Consider the following 15,721-nt stretch of genomic DNA (forward strand, 5'->3'; position numbering starts at 1 on the left):
AGACCCATGGTACGAGGCTAGCTCGATTCTCTAAAGCTCACATAGAGAACTCCATAGACTCGCACAAAGACCCACAGACTCACATGGAGACCCGTAGTCTCACATAGATACCCATATAGACTCATACAGAGACTCGCATGACCCACACGGTAACCCATGGGTGCGATGCTTCTGGGAGAAAGCCTCTTCTGCGGATATCACAGCTCGTTGCGGGATGGTGTTTTGCAAGGATTCGTGTGATGCCACTCCCTCCAGATTGGGTAGCTCCCCAAGCCCATCCCATTGAATTGCCCCATTCACTGTGTTCAGTAGTTGCACGGCAATAAGCTAAGAGTCATTCCCACGAGTCATCGGACTGCGGTCACCAAACCAGCAGAGGGCCCCAGTGCTTAAGCTTTGCTGTGATCATGTATTCATGTTGGAGAATATTTAAATATATTGTTGAAGTCGAAATAAAAATTAGCATTTGTCTCCACCTATCCCACCACCCCTTCCATTGATCCCCCCCCCCGCCTGTCTATCCCCCCCCCACTCCCCCCCGTCTACCCAACCCCACATCCCCCCGTGTACCCCCCACTCGCCCCCGTCTTCCCCCACTCACCCCCCCCGTCTTCCCCCACTCCCCCCCATATCCCCCCGTGTACCCCCCCCGCCCACTTCCCTCCCCCCGTCTACCCCCCCAACTCCCCCCCGTGCACCCCCCCACTCCCCCCCATCCACCCCACCCCCCCGTGCTCCCACACCGACCCACAAAAAAACAAATCGTGATGCCTTAACAGCCGAGCGTCGTTGTGCCCCCCCGCCCAACACAACGCAGGGTGAACTACATCAACGGCATCAAGCTGTTCGCCGCCTTCCTGCACGAGGTGGCCCAGCTCCCCACTGCCGCCACCGCCGCCGCCGGCGCCCCAGGCTTCAGGTCGCTGGAAGGCGCCCGGAGCCTGGAGCCCAACGGAGGCCCCGCCAGGTCCACGACCTCCGCCAAAGCGGCCGTGCTGTGCTGCGCGCTGCTGGGGCTGCAGGTGGCGCGGAGGGCCGGAGAGTGAAGCCCCCACCCACCACCACCCCCCCCACCACCACCACCCCACCACCACCCCCCCACCACCACCACCCCCCCACCACCACCACCCCCCCCCCACCACCACCCCCCTCCAACCAGCGAATCCTCCAGCCTCGATTATCTTTTTTTTTGCGCTTCGGTTTTTTTGTACCTCTCCGCGCCGTAGCTTTTGATTTTGTTCAAAACCGAGGACTTTTTTGGAGGCTTTTTTTGCCTTCGCCGATGGACGCCAGCCGATTCGCGCCCAGCGTGAGAAGTTGGATGGTGATCGCCGTCGTCGTTTTATTATTATTGTTGTTGTTGTTCCGGTTATTTTTAATGCTTTGTACAATGGAAGATGCCACGGTGTAACTATTAGTACGTTGAACTTGCAATTCAGAGGTCGCCGGTCTCTTAAGTCTCTCCCCCACCCCCACCACCACCTCTGTCTCCACCCAGCAGCATCAATTGGTTCACCATATTCACTAAATCCATCAGCAGCTCGCGTGCGGTGAAGTAATGTGTGGGTACCCCCCCCACTTCTCTTCCGATTACACGTGGCGAGTGTGTACGAGTGAGTCAAAATACCCTCTCGAATGCCTCTCTTTGAGGAGTCCCTTCCACCGGCAGTGAGCGTGGGCAAGAAATTGCAGGGCTGCGCCTTTACCGTACACCGCAAGGACGCTTCTGACAGGCTGCCCTTGGTTGTGTGGTAGTTGTGGGAAAGTTGCCATCGGTCCACAACCTTTTTACACTTTTTTTATTCCGTTGTGTCAGATGTTGAAGGCAACTTCGGTTAGTTAAGTCTCAGAACCCTCACTCGTGTTGTCAGCATCACCAGCAGCCATCCAGGGTTGACAAAGAATATTACCACTGCTTTGGCAGGAGGTCAACAGCGGTTGTCCTATGTAGATCCCTGCCACAGGAACGTGGAATTTCAACTAATGGCTCAGGAACCTCGTCATCAGCATCCACTCAACGTTCATTTGAGGTGACTTCACTTTTGGCGATGGTAGTGGGGGTGATGCATCGATTCAGTTGTCCTTTCCCCCGCAACTCCGATTAGCACGGGTGGCTACGTTCGGTGCGAAAGAAGTTTAATATCAATACACTGCCCATAGACTAACACTAACCATAGACTCAACACTGCCCATAGTCTAACACTAACCATAGACTCAAACTGCCCATAGTCTAACACTTACCATAGACTCAACACTGCCCATAGACTAACACTAACCATAGACTCAACACTGCCCATAGACTAACACTAACCATAGACTCAACACTGCTCATAGACTAACACTAACCATAGACTCAACACTGCCCATAGACTAACACTAACCATAGACTCAACACTGCCCATAGACTAACACTAACCATAGACTCAACACTGCCCATAGTCTAACACTAACCATAGACTCAACACTGCCCATAGTCTAACACTTACCATAGACTCAACACTGCCCATAGACTAACACTAACCATAGACTCAACACTGCCCATAGACTAACACTAACTATAGACTCAACACTGCCCATAGACTAACACTAACCATAGACTCAACACTGCCCATAGACTAACACTAACCAAAGACTCAACACAGCCCATAGACTAACACTAACCATAGGCTCAACACTGCCCATAGACTACAACTAACCATAGACTCAACACTGCCCATAGACTAACACTAACCATAGACTCAACACTGCCCATAGACTAACACTAACCATAGACTCAACACTGCCCATAGACTAATACTAACTATAGACTCAACACTGCCCATAGACTAACACTAACCATAGGCTCAACACTGCCCATAGTCTAACACTAACCATAGACTCAACACTGCCCATAGACTAATACTAACTATAGACTCAACACTGCCCATAGACTAACACTAACCATAGGCTCAACACTGCCCATAGTCTAACACTAACCATAGACTCAACACTGCCTATAGACTAACACTAACCATAGACTCAACACTGCACCTCTGATTATCACGGTTGGCTACGTACGGTGCGAAAGAAGTTCAACATACCGTACATACATATCGATCCTCCAAGCTTCAGATGCGTGCATCGATTCGCATGTGTCTGCTTGTAATAGGTTCATATGGACCGCCTGCAGGCTCCTTTAGACGCCTAACACTCGCCACGGTATTTGATCGATTCTCCGAATCAAACCGTGGCCTCGAATTGTGGCCATTCATCGATTTTGCTGCGACGCTGGTTTGGTTGGTGGTGGTGGTGGTGAGGCATTGCGGGCCGAGTCGATGAGATTCTGCTGTATTTATTGCACGTTGCTGTAAGGTATCATCCATTCTATATCTAAAGTCGTGTTTTCGTTCGTTGTTCTTCCCCCCGCACCTCCGATTAGTACGGTTGAATACGTACGGTGCTAAAGGAGTTCAGCATACATACATTATCTTTTGCATATACATATGTACACCAGTGTTATTAATATGAATGATATGCTTAAGTGAAAGCATAATAAAAGCATCTTGTTTGCATCGGTCCTTTTACGTGTATTTATTCTAATAGGATGAGCGGCATTGCTTTTCCTTCACTAAATCCCCATCAGCCATGGTCACTCCACTGCTGGATGAAGACATCCCCCAAGCCGGCACCACCCCCCCCCCCATGATTAAACCACACTAAGGATCTGCACGTAACCCGATTCCTCGTTCCGTCCCCACGATAGACTCCACTCAGATGCGTTCCATTCCTTGGCTGCCACTCAGTTATTATTACTATCCCATGGTCTCATCCCTTCCAGCGCCGTCCTCCGCTTCACCCATAGCTCTCAGGAAGAAAAAAAAAACCTAATCTAATGCTAGTGAGGGGGTGTCGTGGAAAATGTCATTGTCCCGAAAGTAGGCTTTTGAGCTGAGAGTGGGCAGATTAAATGGTTTAAAAGGCAGAGTTATTAAGTTCATTGTGCAGCCATCCGTGGGGACATGATAAGAAAACAAAATCTTCACGATCAAAAGTGGATTGTAGAGAGTTTGTTTCAGCGAAGTTGTGATGTATTAGTTTGAGAAATATAATGCAGGTGCTGAAACGGCTCAGAGGTCAGAGCGCTGAGCTGACGCTGCTGAGGTCCTGGGTTCGAACCCTGGGTTCTCAAGCGTCGTGAGTTGATGGTACCAGCCTGGTAAACAATGAAACTACACACACAAAACCCCTATCACATTATAATTTGATTCCGCAGGGAATATGGCGAAATTACACACATCTGCGAATAAAAAAAACAAATTTATTTTATTGACACGTGCTGCTTCTTACTGCGAGTACGGAGGTTATGAATGCGAGGTCATTGCCCAGCAAACTAATGTAGTCGGGACCAGTTACGATCATTTGTGGGCACGGGGCTCTCGCACAGTCTCAGATGCAGCTCCGCGATATCCACTTCCGCGGGCCGTTCTCTCACACCGAGATATTTGCACTCCACTCGTTTGCGAGATACCCCAATGGATTATTCCACCTCGCGACGCGACAGCGATTTACCGACAGCACGGTAGGAATGCAATCGGAGCGAACGGTAACGTAATTAAATAGCCATGCAGCGTTGTTTATTGTTCTTATTTTTAGGATGCCCTCAATTTCATTGGCGTTGTCACCAAGGGTCGTCGTCGGCAGTCCCACGGGTTTCGAGGATGACGTCCATCAGGTTTGGTGGTGGTGGCTCGTGTGGTGGCTGAGGGGGGTCCCAATTCTGGATCCGCACTGGGTTGCACCCTCGTCCCAGATGGAAGCGGAATCCGCGGTGCCGGGTTGGCTTCCTGCACCACAAGGATGGCACGCATTGATCACGTCCGTCAATTTGTCGCAGACTACGGCGTCACTCTTCATGGCCTGACCCTAGCAGTAGCAGCAGAAAGCAGCGTTCTCCCTCCGCTCCACCGTCCCTACCTCCCTCCCTCCCGCTCCCTCTCTCTCTCTCTCGCCATCCCTTGTTTAGACAATGTTTTTTTTGGGGGTGTCACGACGCAGTTGGGGTGCTCGGCGTGCCACGCGCGGGGACGCGTCGAGAGGAACGCGCGGAACGAAGGGGGTGCCGACCTCTTCTTACTGCCAAGAGGGAGAGAGGAGAGAGAGAGGGGAGAGGGAGAGAGAGGGGAGAGGGAGAGAGAGGAGAGGGAGAGAGAGGGGAGAGAGAGAGAGGAGAGAGAGGGAGTTGCTACACGTGTGGCAAGCTGGGCCACTTGGCCCGCGGGTCCAGCAGTGGCGGCGGTGGACCCGGAGACGACAAGTGCTACGGGTTGCGGCCAGCACGGCCACATGCAGCGCGACTCCACCAAAGCCAGCAGATCGAGGGTGAGAGGTGGATGCTTACCAGGGAAGCAATGAAGGACGCATCGGAGTCGCCTGGTTCAGAGGCAGCAGCAGCAGAAGGACATCGACCGCCGCCTCCACAACCACCACCACCTTCCTCCTCGTCCTCGCAGCTCACGGTGTCGGCATGGCTGGTCACGACTTGGGTGTGCAGTACCAGTTCAAAGGCATCCAGAAATATTTTAATGCTAACACCCTGATCGGCAGACGCAATTGCGTCCTCGCCACATATGCAACCATTGCGGGCATCGTTCTGTTTTTCAAGTTGAAGTAAAAAAAAAGCCTAAGCAGATTCAAGGTTCTTAAAGGAAACTTGATGAAGATGGGGACCATCCAACAACTCAACACTCGGATGTGAAGAAATTTGCGTTCCTAAAGTATCGGCTACTCATCCTGCTGTGTAATGCCCCAATAAAGGAAGTTTTAAAACAAAAAAAGTGAAGGACGCATTTGAGTTCAGCCACTCGCTGGCTACCATCGTCCCAACGTGCTCGCTGCATGCCCCCCCCCCCCTCCTTCTCAAAGGCAGACATCGCTTGGCCCCATACAAATCACCGAAATTTTTTTTTGTTTTACTTTTTTATGTTTCCCGTTAAAAAAAAACTAAATTGTGTAAAAAAAAATTCTCCGCTAAATGTTTAGCGATCTCACCAGTGTAGATTGAGAAACTTTGTTGCATTGGGTTACCATAAGTGGAAGGCAAAAGGGGAAAAAAAGAAACCCACTGCCATATAAATCTTGATCGCATGTAAATCACGGCCTGCCCTGGAATTTGATTCCCATCCCGAGGGGGTGGTGTCACACAATCTGGATTCCCCCGCTTCGTGTAGGACTCGTCTGGGGGGGGGGGTGATTATTCCATGTTTCTCCAGTAATGGTGCATTGTTGAGACAAGAGGCATTGGGTTGTATTTTGACCTAGTTAACTTGCGACATTGCTTTCTGTGCTTGTTTGGGTGGGGAGGGGGGTGTTTCATTTTGGGCACCACAGCCAGCTGCCCCGGCTTGAGTTAAAAAAAAAGTTTGTCTCGTGAGCTGCTCACAACTGCGTTAAAAACAAATGACTCAACAGTTTGAACAACACATAGGTGTTGTTGGAATTTGCTTTTTAAAATATGTTGCTGTGGTTTCCTGCACACTAATAATAAAAAAGTTTAATATGTAAACAAAGAGAGGGAAGAGGGAGAGAGAGGAGAATGCTGAATAAATTGTTGTTGCCGTATTAGTTTCATTAAGGGATGCTTCCGCCTCTGTCCGCCCAGCAGTATGAACAACACCACAGTTCATTGGCAGTTCTAAGGTGTTACTTTTCCAAGAGGTTTGGCCAGAGTGGAAGAGAATTTACCCACTAGAGGACGGGCTCTCGCTAGAGCTCCTTCTCGACTGGAGGCTCTTGCGCTCAGCAGTGGCGTGAACTGGCAATTTCAGCGCTGCATCTTTGCCACCTTTTAAATAGACCGATTATACCAGTTTTAGTAATTTTTTGGAAAAAATTGACAACTCGATAACAACATATTGCTGTCAGAATTATGACAATGATTTTAAAAGACTTTCTATAAATCCCATAGTGTAAAGGCTTAGTGTGCTTATTTTGGTTTATAAACCAGCTGTTTTAAAGTGTAGCAACATTTATAGCTTTAATTGCAAAAATTGGTCTGTTTATCGCTCATGGTGCATGCATTTAAAGTTATGAGACACTTGAGTGTAATATACTTTTACGTTTGTGGTTAATGAGAATTGTATTAAAAGTGTTTTTATATATATACATGACCGTTGTATTGAACTATACGTGTCCCCTGCCTGGCTCCGCCCTCGGCCACGCTCCCTTCTGGAACTCACGAGAAGGTTCTGGGCCCTACAACACGTGTCCCCTCTGTCACCTTTGGCCTACATCCCATCACGTGCCCCTGCCGGCCAATCGGGCTACTACGTTCTCCATTGCATCCTACTCTGCCAGCCCCAGAGACCTCTTCCATGACATCATATACACTGCTGGCAGAGGGCCACTATACCCACCATTCCTCTCTCTGTCGGTAGATGGCGCTAGGCGCCATAGTGACCCATTATATGTCACTACACTTGTAATGGGTTCATATGGGCCGCCTGCTGGCTCCTTTAGAGGCCGCTAACACTCGCCAGTGTTAAGGTAATTAATTGATTCTCTGAATCAAACCGTGACCCCGAATTACGGCGGCGACAACATACATAAAACATGCGTACAACATACATGCGGTACATCGACGGGCAGATGTGCGCATCTCATACACCACTGCCTCGTAATGTGCATTGCGCAGGGAGTAGCTGTCACTTGAATTTGCACAACGGGGATTGAGACACAAAGTCGGCTTCACGGGGCAGTCCCGTGGCTTAGCGGGAACAAGGTTGCGCTTGCTTCAGAGGTTTATGGTTCGAGCCCAATGGATATTTGGACCAAAGGCGAATCTGAATTTGTCTGCTTCACAGCCAGCATCACAGTCCAAACCGTGCACCCTTTATTACTTTATCTCAGTAGTTCACAATCAATATTCAAATACATTATATGCCTCGCACCCCCCCCCCCCCCAATACCCCCCCCCCCCCCAATATAGAAGTCAAACTCCGCCTAATGGATATACAACACAGCAGCAGCATCACCCCCCTATTGTGAAACAGCCGCAGACGACACGGCACGGGTCATCAAATGTTGCGCACGCTCCGAATGCGTAGGACGTCGCAGACTTCCCGTGGCAATCTCTGAGACGATCCGTTAATGCCACCCAGAGGGCCGTCCCGTCGGGGGGTTGAGGGGGTGCCCCGGGGGACAGATCACAACCGACGCCTTCAAACTATTACATTTGATACCGTGACGTCGAAGCGTGGTGGTCCACCCCCCCCCCCCACCCCCCAAAGCGTGGGGCCCGGGGCGGTCGCCCAAATTCGTCGTACCCTAGAGGGTAGCTCTGTCCATCTCAGTCAGTCGAAGCCAGGGACGTCGACAACCAAAATAACAAAGAGCCATTTGTTTATTTTTGTTCGAATTCGGTAAAGCAAAACAACAAAAAACCTTCAACATATCAATAGCCGCAATGCACTGCGTGGTGAATAGTAGACGGTGCTGGTCCTTAATAAATAACGGCACAGAGTGGCGCTTAAAGAGACGCAGGTTGCCGATTCCCCCACCCCCCCCCGCCCCCCCCCCCCCCCCCGGGGTCTAAGCGCAATCACGGCCCACCGAGCCTAAATCCCACCACAGCCGAAGCCACCGACGACGACTCCGCTGCCCGAGTCCACGTCGGCATTTTTGCTTTGACCCCGGCTCCTACGGGAGAAGAGTGCGCGTGCGTGTCTGTGCGTGCGTATGGGGAGCGGTAGTGTAGTGGTCAGCGCGCTGCGCTACAAACCTGGCGACCCGGGTTCGATTCCCGCTCACGGCCAACATCAGTGACGATTATTTGAACCGGTTCTTGGGCCTCCCCTAGGTCGACTCGGCGTCAAATGAGTACCTGGTGCGGTGTGTAAACATCGCCACTGGGGAGACAAAGGCGGCCGTGCGTGGTGCTGGCCCACCCAGCCCCCATCGTGTGCCGTTCCAGCCTTCATCGGCAATGCTCGCTAACAGCACTTGCCCCCAAAGGTCTGTCAAGGCTATACCGGGGGATCTTTGTCTGTGTCTTTGTCGTGTGTGTGTGTGGGCACATTTTAGCCGTGGGTCACTCGGGGCGGGTGGGCGAGGTGAGGGGGGCTGAGGGGGGCACCGCTGGCAACTGGCGTGCTGGGCACACGGGCCGATCGTACGAAAATACTCGCACGCCCCGTGTGCCCTCACTCTCTCACTCTCCCGCTCTCCTCCTCCTCGCGACGCTCAGCACTTTCTATTTAATCACACGTACAGGGGAATGTGTGCGTCTTGGGGGAAAGTGCCGAGATGTTGTTGTTTTTGTTGTTGTACCCACAACCATACCGATCCATATTCGTTTTTTTTTGGGGGGGGGGGTTGGGACACGAGGTGGTAACTTTATGCCAAAATCATTGTCGTGAACCCCTCCACCACCCGAGGAGAGTGTCACGTTAACAAAGAAGTGATTCATTATACGTGGCCAATGCAATCGATGAACTTTCCGACCCGGTCGGTGGCTTGAATTTTTTTTTCGCGAGCGAATTAATCTTCATCGCGGGATGGCGTGGGTCGCTCTTTGAGCTTCGTCGGGTGAACGAACTATGGGCAACGGAGTGGCGCGGCTTCACGACGCTGACGATGTCACCACCTGCGTCTGCCACTCGCGACGTCTCTCCGTCACTCTTCTCTTCCACACCGGCCTGCAAATATTCAGCGTCACCTCACGAATTTTCGCAACCGTGACCAGGTCACCCCTGAATGCGCCCTGACCTCGTCGAGGAGCGTAAACCACCGTGACGCAAACTGCGGTCATCCTCGCAGCGACGGCGGCTTTTGGCTGGACATCGAACAAAGGTGTCCATCGCATCGCGCGCTTTCAGATGCGCTTCTGCGGCCATCTGGAACGCTCTTCCATCCGATACCTAGGAAGCCACTGGAGCTGTGCGCTTCTAAGTAATCTAGATTGAAAATGAATTTCTTAATTACTGCATTTTGTGTTTAGTTTTGTGTCTTTCCCCCGCACCTCCGATTAGCACGGTTGGCAACGTACGGTGCGAAAGAAGTTCAACGTACGCAACATCAGATCTCAGAAGTCTGCTGTATATGGTCCTGTGCTTGGATGGGCGATTGCCACGCAGCTTGTCCCAAGGGCTCACGCAGTGGGCAGCGTTGGCCAGCAGAGGGCAGTGTAACAAAATACTCCCCAGGACTGTATGCTACTCTGCCATCTTCATACTCCCCTGACCACCGCGGTGAAATGTGATTCAAATAACGAACCGCACCGTGTGGGGAAAGGCCGTTATCAGTGGATACATATAAAAAAAAAACAATTATGTAATTGTTCAATGTATTCCGTGCCTGGCACCTGGCATAGTAATGTGGAATTTTCTAATCACGGGCTTGGTAGTTGCCATTGGAGATGAGCACTCCCCCATTGCTATTATTTAATTGACATTCAAACATCCACTCGTGGAAAATGTCTTATTCGCTAATTGAAACCTCTGGAGAGAAAAAAGAATAAACCAAAGCGTCACCTCTGTATCGCCACGTGAAAACAAATGTGCATCTCAGTCTTTCGGCCTCGTGGCAATTTCCGGCCTTTAATAATTGAGTCCATTTGCCACCGTGGCGCTGTCATTGTTAACAGCGCAGGGCTATCGCGAAAGGAATGGCGTTGCGCATCACGAACACAATCTGCAGTCGTTTCACATTCGTGGACGATGCCGCCGTGCGTGAATGCCGATTGAGAAATGTTCAGTACGGTATACATTTTTTTGTTGTTGCAAAATTTGCACGCTCGAACCACATTAACCAGGAACTTTAGTTGAAGCAGAACTCTGAAGACACGTTTAACCCTTTCAGGGCTCATCAGCGGCACCAACTGGCGAGATGTTAACTACCTCGCCTGGTATATGGGAAGTCGCGCGTTCCATCCCGACCCTGCCGCTTGTGTATTTGCAGTGTGAATGTTCTCCCCGTGGTGGCGTGGTTTTTTTCTCCTCCGGTTTCCCAGTCTTTTCCACCTCAACATTTAGTAACACGCATTAAGAGTATTTGGCTGCTATAATTGTCCACGTGATGAGGTCGCTTCAGAAAGTGAGCTACACAGCTCGGTGGACCTTACCTGATTAAAAAATAAAAATAAATAAAAGCAAAGCGTAATTGTTTAAAACAAATGTTGCGGCTTTAACCAGACGCCCCATGCACACCTGAGCGGGAAACCAATTTTTCCCGTTCGCGACGATAACGTTGGCACATAGCGCGGGGAATCGAGGAGGACGCCACGAGGACGAGTCTGAGGCGCGACGCGTCGCCGCACTCCGTCGGGACGGCATTCGGACGCGGCCGCGCGCGCGTGATCACGATCGTCGCCACGACCGCCGCGCAAGCGAGCGAGCGAGCGATAGTTCCATCGCAGCGGTCAGCCCGTGGCCGCTCTTCTTCTTCTTGACGGCGCAAACACTCGCCAGGGCGCCCCCCGCTCCGACGCTTCGCAGTGACCTCCTCGTCCTCCTCGTCCTCCTCTTCGTCCTCCTCGTGCTCCTCATCCTCCTCGTGCTCCTCGTCCTCCTCCTCGTCCTCCTCGTGCTCCTCCTCCTCGTCCTCCTCCTCGTCCTCCTCGTCCTCCTCGTGCTCCTCCTCGTCCTCCTCGTCCTCCTCCTCGCCGGTGCTCCCGACTATTTTTGGGAGACGCTGTGGGGGTGGGGGTTCGGTTTCATGACCTGGGCTTTGGCGTCGATCGCCGGGGGGGGGGGGGGGGGGGTGGCGGCGGGGGGGTCACGTGACACTTCCACTGATCGGCAGCGCCAGGTGCCGTGCGCGCCGCATGAACGAGCACAGCCAGGTGTGATCGCCAAGGGGGCGCAGAATTCTCTTTTGTTTTTGTGTGTAGAGGCAATCAAATAAATAAACGACGACATAGCGCCCCGACGGTTCTCGGTCGCCGCTTTGAGTTGCGAACGTTTCCGTCGTTCGCATCGGACCTGCCGAGCGTGCGGTGGGGTAAAAGTGTTCGCGTTAATTCCTCCCGCCCCCCCACCCGAGGTCCCGACAGGTGACCGTCACTTACAGGAGGTTCCGCCGTGAGGTTGGAGACTCAACGCTCGTCGTGACCGCTGGAGTTGATGACCCGCAGCGTCGCCCTCCGCTCCGTTCCGCCGAGCCCCACCGGATTGAGCGAGGACGCTGTTGAGAGCTTCGCGCGCTCCATCTCCCGAAGTGGGTTCACGATCGCAGGACCGCCGTGTTACCGTTTCGGGTTTCGAGTTTATTCTGGGGTCAGGATGAGTCTCGTCTGCAAGGGTGATCAGGGCCATTAGGGTGCCAGTGTACGGAGGGTGGATTTTCTACGCACAATAATGATATTCCGAAATCAAGTCACGTGGTTGCAGCACTTTCGTGTCAAACCAGGGAGCTTCGACTACATTTTCCGGCAGGCCACAATGACACCATGGCATAGGGTCCTAAGATCGTAACGTCTGCACTTGCCTCGCTTTCATCTCACGAATCTGCATCTTTGATGTCTTGGTGAGACATATCTCGCAGCGGGCCATAGCTCAGGGGCCATGCAATGGCCATACATTGAAGAACCCTCGTCTAGACTTGGCATCGGTATTTGCGTGTTGTGACATCTTCAGTGGGAAGTTTCAGTGGAAAGGGACCGTCCATAAATGACGTCACGCAATTTTGGACGATTTTTGCCCCCCCCCCCTCGTCACACGGCGTCACAAAAAGTCAGACCCCCCCCTCAAATATGACGTCACAAAGCTCTGCCCCCCCCCCCCCAAGAAATAAAACATGCTTCAAATCGCTTTAAACTATTGTCATTGTAGTGCGTATTTAACGTGGCGCTGCACTCTGACGTTGTAGGAGAAAACATTTATTAAAAAGTCTATTTAATTAAGTAGAACGTGTTGTCTATATTTATTTAAAGTTGCGCATTTTGATGTGACGTCACATCAACCCACCCCCCCCTCGTCACACATCGTCACAAATGTCTGACCCCCTCGGAGGTGCGTGACGTCATTTATGGACGGCCCCAAAGCTGTCACAGCGATTAAATGGTCAGCGCACTGGACTTGCATTCCAGGGGTCGCGGGTTCGATTCTAAATGAAGGCGCAAGTTTCTTAAATCCGTCCCACCACCACCGCCTCTGTCGACCCAGCTGCGTGTGCTCATCACACTCAGTCTGTGATCGGCAGGTGACGCGTTGTGTGGGTACTTTCGCGTCTTCCAATACGTCTGACCAGTGTGGAAGAGTAGTCCAAAATGACCGTGTAGAGGCTCTAGAGTTCCCTCCAAGAGAGGCCCTTTTCGCTGGCAGGGCCGTGAGAAAACGCAAAATTGCAGGCGGCACCACCAGCACCAACCGCTCGATTGCGGCACTTCTGTAAACCCAAATAAAAACCCGGCCCTCCGGCTGCGCGCAGCCACAACGGGCGAGAGACCTGCGGCAGGAACAAAGCCACGCTGGGCAAACGCAACACCGCCACCACTGGGGTTGCCACTTCTCAGGTACAAGACTAAAAATAAACCCAGACGTACCGTGGGTAAAAGACAAAAAAAAACCTATAGGTATTTTTCAGAAGTGACCTGGCCACAAATGATAGGTCAACGAAGTGGCTTACCGTGTGAAAATTTATAGCAGCCAAATACTCTAAACGTGTTACGTTGATTCTAAATGTGGAGGGAAAACCCATGGCAGCCAAAGTAAATATATCGCGACCACACGGAAAGAGAACACGCAAACTCCAAAAATACAGGTATCAGGGTCGGGATCGAATCCACGACCTTCTGTATACCAGACAAGGTAGTTACCATCTCACCACCGTGTGTAAATCCATGTCTTGAGTGGTGTATTGTTATTATTACCACTACTAGTAATAACAAAATATGAGTATTTTAATGTCCTGCGGGAACATACAGATTTCTAAGCGATGGCTACCTCGCACAGAGAAGGAAGAGGCCCGGGGAAACCAGAACAGGTGGCAAACCACAGCAATCGCTCGCGATTTACGCTTTGGCTGCGCGCAAACGCTGGCCAGGTGCCGGGAGCAGTTGAAGTGGTTGCAGAACCCTCGCACTCAGCACCAGAACCGTCTGGTGACAGCCAGAAGACGAGCCACCCCGCTTCACACCGCACAACCACAGAGACAATTCATGGCAGATATGATACAGAAGAAGAAGAAAAGGTTACTCGGTTAAAACAATAATTGTTTTGTTTTGTATTTTTAAAATTTCGTTTACATTGGTATACAGCAACAAAAAAAGGGGGGGGGGGTTTCCGGGCAACAACTCTTCCGTGTACATTTGCATTGATAAAGAAATGTCGCATGGTTTGTATTTTTCTGGCAGTACAGTACAACCCTGATCCTCTGAGTCACAGTCATTAGAACCGCAAGCCCTTGGCGTAGTCGAAAAGCATTTACGCGTACGGAGGTTTCGTAAAAAGTTTAATGATCCAAATGAAGGGGCATTTTTTTCTCTCTTTTGATAATTTCCGCTTGTAAAAAACAAAGTTATCAAAAGGTAAACCAGTGCACATTTTAACCGTGCGGCCGATGGGGTTGCGTAACAAAAAATAAACCACCTTTACTGTTTACGTGCAGAGAGACAACTGCGGGAAGAGGAGGCGTTGTTTATTTCGCTCCGTTGACATTCCCCACCATTCAGCTGTCGCGTTTCTCTTCCAACGAGAGAAACGCGCTGAGTGGCAGTGCTGACAGCCGTGGCCTGCCGCGGCCGCTGGCGAGGAGGGCCGGCTCGAGATGGAGGGGGGGGCCCCTTCGGGTCAAGCATCACGACGCTCGCACAGGGGGGCCACGCGTCGACAGGGCCTATCGTGGCCCGGAGCACGGCGTCGTGGGGTGTGGGGGAGACGGGGTGTGCAGGGGGTTGAAGGGGCGAGCAGATAGAATGCGCAGGGTTGGTTCTACTATATTTGACAGGAGCGAGCTAAACTCTGGAATTGAAACGGTGAGATTCGATCCCTCTACCCCCTCACCCCGTGTGACGAGGGTGAAACCAAATCTCGCCCGCATTGCCCACGCGTCGCCCACAAGGACCGTGTTCTTTCGCGACGAGCGTCTTTGTTTTTTTTTGCAAGATTTTTTTTTACCGCCCCGCTCGCATTTGCGTCCTTTTACATTCACGCAAAAAAAATAACGATTGTGATTTTTCTGCCTGGTCTCTTCTCCATGACGAACCATTCCCCTCCCCCCACCCAAAACATTTCCGTAAATGGTACTGGTTTCAATCAGCTCCGGAGACATTTTTCAAAGTACTATTTTATCCACCCCCCCACGCTTATACAATGTATATCGGCGGGTGGAATTATTTTATTACTTTTCCCCAAAAAATCAATTCGCTTTCCGATCATGGTCAACCTCCCTAAACTTCCCCACCAAAACCCAAGATAACAACACGTGCAACAACAACAATCCAAACGTCGCTGAGAAACTGAAAGCTTCCCCTTCCGACCCACGCCGCACAGCTTAGCGATATGCATGTTACGGTTTCTTCAAGACCCAACTTAGAAAAAAAAGCCCTTTCGTTTGTATATTGTGTTTCAAGGTCATTACTTGTTTTTACTGACGCGACTATAAAACGCATCACACACAACGCCTCCTCATCCTCCTCAAAGCCTTCAGCTTTGCTCAATGAGAGTTTCGTCATGGAGCTGCAGAAATCACATTTCAACGTTTCATATGTTCAATAAATAATTTAACCCTGAAACAGGCATTTCATGGT

The 15,721-nt window shown here is 51.2% G+C and overlaps 1 protein-coding gene across 4 annotated transcripts in view; it reads left to right on the forward strand.

The window, feature by feature from the left end:
- The window catches only part of LOC116952102 (cytosolic non-specific dipeptidase-like), a 42,572-nt gene extending 39,021 nt beyond the window's left edge, over positions 1–3,551 (forward strand). For all 4 annotated transcript variants that reach the window (XM_032971152.2, XM_076074075.1, XM_076074073.1 and 1 more), the window contains one exon: positions 818–3,551. In XM_032971152.2, coding sequence (XP_032827043.2) covers positions 818–1,046 — 229 coding nt within the window. In that variant the 3' untranslated portion in view covers positions 1,047–3,551. The remainder of the gene's footprint in view (positions 1–817) is intronic.
- Positions 3,552–15,721: the final 12,170 nt, after the last annotated feature.

The sequence above is a fragment of the Petromyzon marinus genome, chromosome 45 (assembly GCF_048934315.1).
Source record: "Petromyzon marinus isolate PM22_M1 ecotype Great Lakes invasive population chromosome 45, UKy_Petmar_22M1.pri1.0, whole genome shotgun sequence".
NCBI classification, from domain to species: Eukaryota; Metazoa; Chordata; class Hyperoartia; order Petromyzontiformes; family Petromyzontidae; genus Petromyzon; species Petromyzon marinus.